Here is a 12,185-nt window from a genome sequence, read left to right as displayed (position 1 = left end):
ATGTCATCCATAAACATGGCAGACATTGATTGAATATAAAAATGTTTATCGTTTGGCTGTGAGTGATTGGGGAAAAAATTGCCCCAGGGATAACTATTTGAATAATTTAATGGATGTTTTGTGCACAAAGGTGATAAAGAAAGTGTATTTTTAGGAATGTTCAAATTCACAGGAGGTTGGTGACACCTTTAATTGGGGCGAACGGGCTCGTGGGGAATGGCTGGAGCGGAATCAGTGGAATGGTATCAATAATAAAAAAGTAAAAAATATTCCAGCTTTATTTAACCAGGTAAGCCAGTTGAGAACAAGTTCTCATTTACAACTGCGACCTGGCCAAGATAAAGCAAAGCAGTGCGATAAAAACAACAACACAGAGTTACATATGGAATAAACAAAAACAAAACGTACAGTCAATAACACAATATAAAATCTATATACAGTGTGTGCAAATGTTGTAAGTTATGGAGGTAAGGCAATAAATAATTACAATTTAGTATTAACACTGGAGTGATAGATGTGCAGAAGATGGTGTGCAAATAGAGATACTGGGGTGCAAATTAGCAAAATAAATAACAATGTAAATAACAATATGGGGATGAGGTAGTTGGGTGGGCGAATTACAGATGGGCTGTGTACAGGTGCAGTGATCGGTAAGCTGCTCTGACAACTGATGCTTAAAGATAGTGAGGGAGATAAGTGTCTTCAGCTTCAGAGATTTTTGCAGTTCATTCCAGTCATTTGCAGCAGAGAACTGGAAGGAATGGCGGCCAAAGGAGGTGTTAACTTTGGGGATGACCAGTGAGATATACCTGCTAGAACGCATACTACGGGTGGGTGTTGCTATGGTGACCTATGATCTAAGATAAGGTGTGGATTTGCCTAGAAGTGATTTATAGATGACCTGGAGCCAGTGGGTTTGGCGACGAATATGTAGTGAGGGCCAGCCAACGAAAGCGTACAGGTCACAATGGGGGGTAGTATATGGGGCTTTGGTGACAAAACGGATGGCACTGTGATAGAATACATCCAATTTGCTGAGTAGAGTGTTGGAAGCTATTTTATAAATGACATCGCCGAAGTCAAGGATCGGTAGGATAGTCAGTTTTACGAGGGCATGTTTAGCAGCATGAGTGAAGGAGGATTTGTTGCGAAATAGGAAGCCAATTCTAGATTTAACTTTGGATTAGAGATGCTTAATGTGAGTCTGGAAGGAGAGTTTACGGTCTAACCAGACACCTAGGTATTTGTAGTTGTCCACATATTCTAAGTCAGACCCGCCGAGAGTAGTGATTCTAGTCGGGCAGGTGGGTGCAAGCAGCGTTCGATTGAAGAGCAGGCATTTAGTTTTACTAGCATTTAAGAGCAGTTGGAGGCCACGGAAGGAGTGTTGTATGGCATTGAAGCTCGTTTGGAGGTTTGTTAACACAGTGTCCAATGAAGGGCCAGATGTATACAAAATGGTGTCGTCCGCATAGAGGTGGATCCGAGCCTCACCAGCAGCAAGAGCGACATCATTGATATACACAGAGAATAGTCGGCCCGAGAATTGAACCCTGTGGCACCCCCATAGAGACGGCCAGAGATCCAGACAACAGGCCCTCCGATTTGACACATTGAACTCTATCTGAGAAGTAGTTGGTGAACCAGGCGAGGCAGTCATTAGAGAAACCAAGGCTATTTAGTCTACCAATAAGAATGCGGCATGGGCAAGTTGGGCAAGTTGCAGCGGAGGGTGCAGAGCTGGTGGCCGGAGTAGTGGTAGCCAGGTGGAAAGCATGGCCAGCCATAGCAAAATGCTTGTTGAAATTCTCGATTATTGTAGATTTATCGGTGGTGACAGTGTTTCCTAGCCTCAGTGCAGTGGGCAGTTGGGAGGAGATGCTCTTATTTTCCATGGACTTTACAGTGTCCCAAAACTTTTTGGAGTTAGTGCAGTTGCAAACTGTAGTCTGGCTTTTTTATGGCGGTTTTGGAGCAGTGACTTCTTCCTTGCTGAGGGGCCTTTCAGGTTATGTCGATATAGGACTGGTTTTACTGTGGATATAGATACTTTTGTACCTGTTTCCTCCAGCATCCTCACAAAGTCCTTTGCTGTTGTTCTGGGATTGATTTGCACTTTTCACACCAAAGTATGTTCATCTCTAGGAGACTGAACGCGTCTCCTTTCTGAGCGGTATGACGGCTGCGTGGTCCCATGGTGTTTATACTTGCGTACTATTGTTTATATAGATGAACGTGGTACCTTCAGGCGTTTGTAAATTGCTCCCAATGATGAACCAGACTTGTGGAGGTCTACAATTGTTTTTCTGAGGTCTTGGCTGATTTCTTTTGATTTTTACATTTATGTCAAGTAAAGAGGCACTGAGTTTGAAGGTAGGCCTTGAAATACATCCACAGGTACACCTCCAATTGACTCAAATGATGTCAATTAGCCTATCAGAAGCTTCTAAAGCCCTGACATCCATTTCTGGAATTTTCCAAGCTGTTTAAAGGCACAGTCAACTTAGTGTATGTGAACTTCTGACCCACTGGAATTGTGATACAGTGAATTATATGTGAAATAATCTGTCTGTAAACAATTGTTGGAAAAATTCCTTGTCATGCACAAAGTAGATGTCCTAACCGACTTGCCAAAACTATAGTTTGTTAACAAGAAATGTGTGGAGTGGTCGAAAAACGAGTTTTAATGACGCCAACCTAAGTGAATGTAAACTTTTCATCGGCAGGGACTGGGAAACTGGTCAGAATTGAAGGAATGATGGATGGCGCTAAATACAGGGAAATTCTTGAGGGAAACCTGTTTCAGTCTTCCAGAGATTTGAGACTGGGACGGAGGTTCACCTTCCAGCAGGACAATGACCCTAAGCATACTGCTAAAGCAACACTCGAGTGGTTTAAGGGGAAACATTTAAATGTATTGGAATGGCCTAGTCAAGAAATGTGTGGAGTGGTTGAAAAACGAGTTTTAAGGACTCCAACCTAAGTGTATGTAAACTTCCGACTTCAACTGTAGTTTGGGATGAATTGATTGGCTGGATGAAACCTCAGTGGGCAGAGCTTAGTGACAGGCCAGTGGCCAGGGTTTACAGGAGAGAGTCAAATAAGAAAAGTAGCGGCTGACTTTTACGGGATCTTTAGTCCGCCGGATCCCGAAGCTTTATATTATATGTTCTCTGTTCTCTATTACACAGGTGGCACACGGAGGGGCCAAGTGTCTGTGGGTTTTCACTCCTCCCTTGGACTTGACTGATGAATAAATGTCACTACTTAGTAAGGAACTCCCCTCACCTGACTGTCTAGGTTTTAACTGAAAGGAAAAAAACTAAAACCAGCAGACACTAGGCCCTCCATGGAATGAGTTGGAACCCCTGGTGTACTACGTGTAGAGAACCATCCACTGGTGGTGCTCATTTAATAACGTTAGATCAAAGCTGAATGGTGCTCCTTTAATAAAGTTAAATCAAAGCTGAATGGTGCTCCTTTAATAACGTTAAATCAAAGCTGAATGGTGCTGCTTTAATAAAGTTAGATCAAGGTGAATTTGTCTTACAGTAATGTTATACTATGCTGTTATTATATTTATATACACACAGGTCTTGTCCAACATTCTACCGTCCTGATATTATATTTATATACACACAGGTCTTGTCCAACATTCTACCGTCCTGATATTATATTTATATACACACAGGTCTTGTCCAACATTCTACCGTCCTGATATTATATTTATATACACACAGGTCTTGTCCAACATTCTACCATCCTGATATTATATTTATATACACACAGGTCTTATCCAACATTCTACCGTCCTGATATTATATTTATATACACACACAGGTCTTGTCCAACATTCTACCGTCCTGATATTATATTTATATACACACAGGTCTTGTCCAACATTCTACCGTCCTGATATTATATTTATATACACACAGGTCTTGTCCAACATTCTACCGTCCTGATATTATATTTATATACAGGTTTTATCCAACATTCTTAACTAATCCCATTTCTAATCTACAGATGTTCTGACTGACTGAACAGCTTTAAAAGGTGAAGAAACAAGTGTGGTGCCTCCCTCCTGCTGGGAGGTGGACTAGATTACTAATCTACCTTCTGACTGGCACTGGGATAGGCTAAGGTCACAGGTGTAGTTCTGACTGGCACTGGGATAGGCTAAGGTCACAGGTGTGGTTCTGACTGGCACTGGGATAGGGTAAGGTCACAGGTGTGGTTCTGACTGGCACTGGGATAGGCTAAGGTCACAGGTGTAGTTCTGACTGGCACTGGGATAGGCTAAGGTCACAGGTGTGGTTCTGACTGGCACTGGGATAGGGTAAGGTCACAGGTGTAGTTCTGACTGGCACTGGGATAGGGTAAGGTCACAGGTGTGGTTCTGACTGGCACTGGGATAGGGTAAGGTCACAGGTGTAGTTCTGACTGGCACTGGGATAGGGTAAGGTCACAGGTGTAGTTCTGACTGGCACTGGGATAGGGTAAGGTCACAGGTGTGGTTCTGACTGGCACTGGGATAGGCTAAGGTCACGGGGTGTAGTTCTGACTGGCACTGGGATAGGCTAAGGTCACAGCTTCTAATCTTGCTGATGCCCCATCTCAAAACAATTTGTCAGTTTGTCATTGCAGTAAACACATTTCACTCATATTGTTAGTCAACGTCTTTTTAATGCTACCTGAGTTATTAGGCAAGAAGATCTGATCACAATGTGTCCTTTGATTGTCTACACCAGTCTAAAAATGTGGGCAACAATCAGAATGTGGACAAGATCAGGACAAAAGGACGCATGTTAGAACCTGGTATAAACGGGTCTTTAGAAAAACATCCTAAATGTATAATCAAGTCAACAATAAGCCGTTTAGCAGACGCTTTTATCCAAAGCCACTTACAGTCATGCGTGCATACATTCTTACGTATGGGTGGTCCCGGGGATCGAACCCACTACCCTGGCGTTACGAGCGCCGTGCTCTACCAGCTGAGCTACAGAGGACCACAAGTCAACAACATAACAATTCAGCTTGTAAATGCTAGGGGGTATCTAACAAATCAGGGTCAACACATTCTGAAATCATTAAAAAAAATGTATAGCCTTGAAATTGGCACCATGGTACAACTCACTCAGCAACCAACAACCCATAATAATAACAATATATATAATAATAATAATATAATATGCTATTAACCCTTTACACTCGTACCCATATATGGGTTGAAATTGGAACGCAGTGGCTGTACAGTACATTATCATCAATGTGGCGAAAAGTACAGTAAATGTAAAATGCACAGAAAATCAACAGTGTAATGCTTGGATTCAGTCTTGTGTCAGGTGAATTGTTGTGTCCTCAACTTTAGTCTAATCATTTTCTAAGTTTCCTTTCAATTGCTACCATGCTGTTCACATTTAAATCTGTAAGACATTTCCATTTTACCCTAGGCCTGGTGTGATTGGTTGATGGATAGGTAATTCAACCCCTAGGCCTAGCATGATTGGTCGCTCGAGGGCTGGTGAATCTCCTACATGTGTTTTCATGTGTTTCACCAGGCACCTGTGATAGGAGAACCTCTCACCACATAGATCACACCTATAGGGCTTCTCTCCTGTATGTGTTCTCATGTGTGTAGCCAGAGTATCTGTCCTGGGAAACCTCTTCCCACACTGATCACAGCTGTAAGGCTTCTCCCCAGTGTGTGTAAGCTGGTGCTTCTTCAGTGCCCCAGAGCGAGCAAAGCTCTTCCCGCACTCAGAGCAGTGGTAAGGTTTCTCGCCGGTGTGCGAGCGCTGGTGTAGAGTCAGGCTTCCCGATTCGGCGAAGCTCTTCCCACACTGGTCGCAGACGTACGGTTTCTCTCCTGTGTGTGTCCGCTGGTGTGTTTTGAGCTGGGTCAGGGTGAGGAAGTTCTTGGGACAGTCGGAGCAATGGTGACTCTTCTCCCCATTGTGTGTTCGCATGTGTGCATTATAGATGTCTAGAGAATAGTAGCCCTTACCGCACTGCGGGCAGAGGTGGGACCTCACTTTAGCATGCGTCTGTTGGTGTACTTTCAGGTGACCCATTTGGGAGAAACTCCTCCTGCACTGGGAGCATTGGTAAGGCTTCTCTCCAGTGTGAGTCCGCTGGTGTGCTTTAAACGTGGCCCTGTGGCCGAACATCTTCCCACAGTGGGAGCACTGGAAAGGTTTCTCTCCCGTGTGAATCCTCTCGTGGGTTTTCAAGCCTGACTGTTGGCGGAATCGCTTCCCGCAGTGGGAGCAGAGGTGAGGTTTCCCTCCGGTGTGGATTCTCTGGTGAGTTCTGAGGTCTGCCGACGAGGTGAAACTCTCCTCACACTGATCGCAGCCATAATTTGTTTCTCCAGTGTGGACTCCCTGGTGTAGTTTCAGAGTATGTTTTGTCGAAAATCTTATCTCACACAGTAAGCAACTGTAAGGCTTATTTTCTGTGTGGGTTCGCTTGTGTGATAACAGCTGACTTGACGTACGAACGCTCATCCCACAGTCTGAGCAGGAGTAAGGTTTCTCTCCTGTGTGTGTTCTCTGGTGTACTTTCAGTTCTTGTAACTGAGCAAAACTCTTCCTACACTGGGAGCAGCTATAATGTTTCTCTCCTGTGTGGATTTTCTTGTGTTTATTTAGTTCTGATGAAGATTTGCAACTCTTCCCACAGTCAGAGCAGCGGTGATGTTTCTTGAGGTGTTCTGATCTGGAGAGACTTTTCTCTGCCTCGTCAGCATCAGGATGTTCTTGAGACTCCCCAGAGGATCCAGGATAGTCACGTCTCTCTCCTGTGTAAACAAAAAAGTGAATAAAACGGTGAATACAGTGCATGTCTTCCAGTCCTAGAGAAGTTGAATCAGACAGCTGTGTTGTCAAAACAATATCACTTCCTCCCATAGACCACATTATTAATGCATCAACACAACATTAAACCCTCCAGCACCACATTATTAATGCATCAACACACTACTAAACCCTCCAGCACCACATTATTAATATATCAATCAACACACCACTAAACCCTCCAGCACCGCATTATTAATGCATCATCACAACACTAAACCCTCCAGCACCACATTATTAATGCATCATCACAACACTAAACCCTCCAGCACCACATTATTAATGCATCAACACACCACTAAACCCTCCAGCACCGCATTATTAATGCATCAACACACTACTAAACCCTCCAACACCACATTATTAATGCATCAACACACCACTAAACCCTCCAACACCACATTATTAATGCATCATCACAACACTAAACCCTCCAGCACCACATTATTAATGCATCAACACAACACTAAACCCTCCAGCACCGCATTATTAATGCATCAACACACCACTAAACCCTCCAACACCACATTATTAATGCATCAACACACCACTAAACCCTCCAACACCACATTATTAATGCATCAACACACCACTAAACCCTCCTGCACTTACTTTGATCAGTCAAATCTCCCTCCTCATCTCCTCCTCTCACAGTTCCACTCAGCCCTGGTGTTTTCCTGCAGTCGTCCAGCCACACAGACGTCCTCTTCAGGCCCGGCAGTAAGGCGCTACCGGGAGAGGCACGACCCTGGAGGGAGGAGGGGGGCGAAGTAGGCTTGTCCTGGACATCCTGAAAATAAGAGACAGAAAGAGAGACTAGATGAAGCATGGAGGGAAACACTCCTCCTACCTGTAAAGCAGTGGTCACCATGCCAACGATAAAGCCCTGCGCTCCTATTTATTTAAAGCAGTGGTCACCATGCCAACGATAAAGCCATGCGCTCCTATTTATTTAAAGCAGTGGTCACCATGCCAACGATAAAGCCCTGCGCTCCTATTTATTTAAAGCAGTGGTCACCATGCCAACGATAAAGCCCTGCGCTCCTATTTATTTAAAGCAGTGGTCACCATGTCAACGATAAAGCCCTGCGCTCCTATTTATTTAAAGCAGTGGTCACCATGCCAACGATAAAGCCTTGCGCTCCTCTTTATTTAAAGCAGTGGTCACCATGCCAACGATGGATCTGCTACCCCACAGCAAAGTTTGATACTAGCCTACATGATAGTTCATACCTTTTAAAACCATGACCAGATAGACTGACAAAAAAATACAGCAATTAGCTGTTATCAATGAGTTCATGTTTAAGTTTTTATTCACTACTGTCAACACGTTTTTTATTCCACACTGTCAACACGTATTTTATTCCACGCTGTCAACACGTCTTTTATTCACAATTGTCAACACGTTTTTATTAAGTACTGTCATCACATTTTTTATTATACACTGTCAACACGGTGTTATTCCTCATTGTTAACACGGTTTTTATTCAACACCTTTACAACACATAAAACGCGCTTCTCCCTACTTCCACTCATGCTACATCCAGCCAGCACCGCAGCTGCAATAGCGGCTCGTCGTGTTTATTTTAATATCAAGGAATATTTCACTTTCACTGGTCATAGGAACAACATGAATTTGTGCATGAGGCAGAAGTAATGCTATGCAACTCGAGTTTCCACCGAGTTTCGCCATCAGCTGGAAGACAGCGTCCCACTCTCTCGTCGGTCTCACTGGAGGAAAGGAGAGAGCAGGGACTGTGAGAGGCCCTCTACGGCTGTCTCCATGTCTCTGCTGAGACTGACCATCAGATGCAGGTACCATCAGTCCAGTCAAATAAAAAAAGCCCATTATTTCAATTTATGCCCAGCTGTGCCTCGCAAGTAATTCAACTGATCTATATTTATATCAAAGCTCAAGTTTAGAAATATAATATGGTCTGAGAAGAACAACATTGTCAGGCCAGGCATATAGCCAATATGCTGTGATAATGTATTAGGCCTACTGCACTAACCTCATTCCTACACAACTGGTTTCATTAGGTTAACGTTGCAGTGGCGTACATGTTTGTAGTCATGTTTTTAAACAATTCTGAGCGGTAGATCTTGGCTTGCATTTTAAACACTGAATGTGATCTTGACTCAGAAAAAGGAAGGTGTCCAATGCTGTAAAGGAATTTTGAAATCTCTAAAAGTCTTTCCTTGATTCCTAAAATCAGGCGATTCTGCCTCCTCAAAAAGCACTGGAGGAGAAAGTCCAAGAGGAGGAACCTCACATCTTCTCCTCCAATGTATGTACAGTATAGAAGGAGGTTGGAGAAACAACACACTTTCTGAATGGGAAGTACTCACATCACTCTCTTCCTGCTCTGGGTTGTGCCTCTCTGGAGATGACTCCGCCTCCAGCCTGTTGCTAGGAAACCAATCATTGTCCTCCACGTCCCATTCTTCATTGCAGGTTGTAGCATCGTCATCACCATCAGACTGGCTGGGACTCATGGGTGCCACACTAGATTCTTCCTGTATCTTTCTGATGTCCTCTTTCAGTTGGAGTAACCAAGACATTCCCTGCTCTTCCGATTTCACCGAATCAGCATTTTCCCACATTTCCTCCATGATTTTACGTCGTAACGAGCGATGGTGCTTTCCTTTAACTTGGGAGCCATCTATTCCACAGCGTTCACACAGGTATCGTATATTGTCCTTAGTTAGAGTAAATAAACTCTGTTCGATTTCATCCAACAACGTTTCCTTCTCTCCACTCATGATGTCCTGCTGGTGGGAACAATGACAATGCAGTCAATGGCAAGACAGCAGGAAGTACATACACTTTAGATGACCTGTAGTAGAAGAAGACAGCAGGAAGTCCATACACTTTAGATGACCAGTAGAAGAAGAAGACAGCAGGAAGTCCATACACTTAGGAATCCCCTGCCTTGCCCTGTCTCCCCCCTGTCCCCATAGGGATCCCCTGCCTTGCCCTGTCTCCCCCCCTGTCCCCATAGGAATCACCTGCCTTGCCCTGTCCCCATAGGAATCACCTGCCTTGCCCTGTCTCCCCCCCTGTCCCCATAGGAATCCCCTGCCTTGCCCTGTCCCCATAGGAATCCCCTGCCTTGCCCTGTCCCCATAGGAATCCCCTGCCTTGCCCTGTCTCCCCCCCTGTCCCCATAGGAATCACCTGCCTTCCAGCCCCTACTACTGCTCCTCTTATTCCATCATTGACTGTTTCTACATCTGAATTCAGATCTATCTGAAACAGCTCCTGTTCACGCAACTCCTGAAACTGACCCCACTCCGCTTTCCCAAATATCCATCTCCTCAATCCATTTCCTACTGATTCTTCCTCCCTCAATCCTACAGTACACATGATAGGATAGTAATCACTACCCACTGTAGATTCCAACAACAACAAAAAATCTCCAAACTACATCTGCCTGCCACTGAACTTGAGATCAAAGTAAGATCCAGAGCAGATTATTTCCAGTTACTGGGTCAATCCTGGTTCCCCGGCCGTCATTAAGACTCACAAGCCCTTTCTCATCCAGTGGTTCCTCCAACACTTGTCCGTTTACATCAGTCCGTAACCCTCCCCAGAGCGTACTATGAGCATTAACATCCCCACACCCCATTACCAGTCTCCCATCTTGACCTTCTACATTCCCAAGGGACCAGCAACTCTAGTCTCTTACACAGATTGTAAAAGTTCACTATTACCATATCATCCCCCCCCTCCCAACCACCCCTCTACATACTCCTGTTCCACTCCCTCTCCCACACACCTATATGGGATCCCCCGCTTTATAAAGGTATCACACCCTCCACCTCCCACCCTATCTCTACGGACTGCAACATAACCTTGTAATACAAAATCTAGAGTAGGTTTTAGCCATGTCTCCTGGAGACAAATCACATCAGGTTTGGCTGGTAAGTCCTCAAGAAACTGTTTGAACTCTCGCCCATTAGCCATCAAACTTCTGCCACTCCATTGAAGGATTAACACCATAATGCAAATTAAACAATACAAGATTCCTGGCTGGACTGATTCTCCAATCTTATTGAAGTCATCCTGTACATTTTCCCATGTCAGTCCTGTGATCCCAAGACATCTCGCTGCCTGCTCCACTATGATCTTTATCTTCTTAGTCCTCGATTGTAAATGTTCTGTGCAACTGATTGCTGCTGTCACAAATGTAACAACCTTCCTCATGTCTCCTACCAGTGTTGTGTTCTCCCCGATTCTGCTCCCTCCATCACGCCCAACCTGCATCTCAATCTGCCCTGGAATACCTGCTCTTCAAGGTGCCCCGATTGTTTCTGCTTGAACTACCTTCACTGCTTCTGCATAAGAGATGTTACGCTCACTCCTCACCTGCTGCACTCCCACCTGTCTTTTCATCCCTGAACAACCCCCATACGGTACACTATGGGCATAATAAATTAGCCAAATTACCAGGTACCTTGTAGAAAAACCAGCTAGCTAAGGTAGCTAGCAAGCGTCTGTCCACCGTTTTTTTTACCCACGTGGAAAAGGTAGATAGATAGCTACCTATCTCTCTTCAGTCTCATCTAATTATCCTTTACGACGTCCAAACAAAGTTGTCCTGTGGATATTGTATTTTCTTGATTAAGAGGAGAATGTCTCGCTTGAAGGCTACTAGCGTAGCACGATTATGTCAGCTAATATCGTTAGCAGCCACTTCCGCTTTGACTGACGTTGTTGCGTTAAATCACGCAGGCCACAGCAATCGAGTATCGACATAGAACATAAAAACTATTTTCAATAAATACATGGATGATGCTTCGTGTAACTGTAATCTTACACTTCAGGTAAAACTTGATGCATTTTTATTTGTTCACTGAAGAATGAAAGTGGGAAAAAAAAGGAATTCCAAAGTTCATAGGAGCTTTGTATTTGATCTTATTATAAAGTGGTATTTATTTACTAAAGCATATGTATTCAATTTGAATTAAAACATTAGAACTATTAGTATAACATTGCTAAAACACTTCACACTTTTATCAAAAAGACTCTGATCTTACATTTGGCCTCGCCCCTATCCATGGAGCATAAAGATATAGGTCGTGTCCCCCGCTCTCCTTAAATATTTTTCATCTGATTTATTCGTTTCGGTGTCTGAATTGATTAATCAAACCCTTTCGCCGCCAGCTCCTGATATCAGGGCATAAAAACCACAACCAGTGTACTGAATTAGCCTAGTGCGCCCAGTTATATCCTGTCCAGAGCTTGTTTTCCCACGCTAAACTAGCTGGCTAGCTGAACTATGCTAGTTTTCGTCCACATTGACAAACTTCAGAAATACTGCACCC

The 12,185-nt window shown here is 44.0% G+C and overlaps 1 protein-coding gene across 3 annotated transcripts; it reads right to left on the bottom strand.

Annotated features, from left to right (window-relative positions):
* Positions 1–5,277: 5,277 nt before the first annotated feature.
* Positions 5,278–11,545, bottom strand: LOC121565560 (zinc finger protein 883). Of its 3 annotated transcripts, none has more exons than XM_041876139.1 (4): positions 11,315–11,545; positions 9,207–9,629; positions 7,470–7,647; positions 5,278–6,802 (listed from the first exon to the last, which is right to left on the bottom strand). In XM_041876139.1, the coding sequence occupies exons 2-4, from the start codon at positions 9,618–9,620 to the stop codon at positions 5,445–5,447; spliced, it is 1,950 nt and encodes a 649-aa protein (XP_041732073.1). In that variant the 5' UTR covers positions 9,621–9,629; positions 11,315–11,545; the 3' UTR covers positions 5,278–5,444. The 3 variants fall into 3 exon arrangements, with proteins under 3 accessions (XP_041732073.1, XP_041732074.1, XP_041732075.1); XM_041876140.1 differs by having other exon boundaries at positions 9,207–9,626; XM_041876141.1 differs by having other exon boundaries at positions 11,404–11,545.
* Positions 11,546–12,185: the final 640 nt, after the last annotated feature.

This window comes from Coregonus clupeaformis, unplaced genomic scaffold (genome assembly GCF_020615455.1).
Source record: "Coregonus clupeaformis isolate EN_2021a unplaced genomic scaffold, ASM2061545v1 scaf0087, whole genome shotgun sequence".
Lineage (NCBI taxonomy): Eukaryota > Metazoa > Chordata > Actinopteri > Salmoniformes > Salmonidae > Coregonus > Coregonus clupeaformis.
This window is presented reverse-complemented; position numbering and strand designations above follow the sequence as displayed.

Coding starts and splice junctions, on each gene's coding strand:
- LOC121565560 (XM_041876139.1), bottom strand. CDS start 9,620: ATGAGTGGAGAGAAGGAAACGTTGTTGGATGAAATCGAACAGAGTTTA. Junction 7,648..9,206: donor CAGAGCAGGAAGAGAGTGAT/GTGAGTACTTCC, acceptor TCTTATTTTCAG/GATGTCCAGGACAAGCCTAC. Junction 6,803..7,469: donor GGGAGATTTGACTGATCAAA/GTAAGTGCAGGA, acceptor TTGTTTACACAG/GAGAGAGACGTGACTATCCT.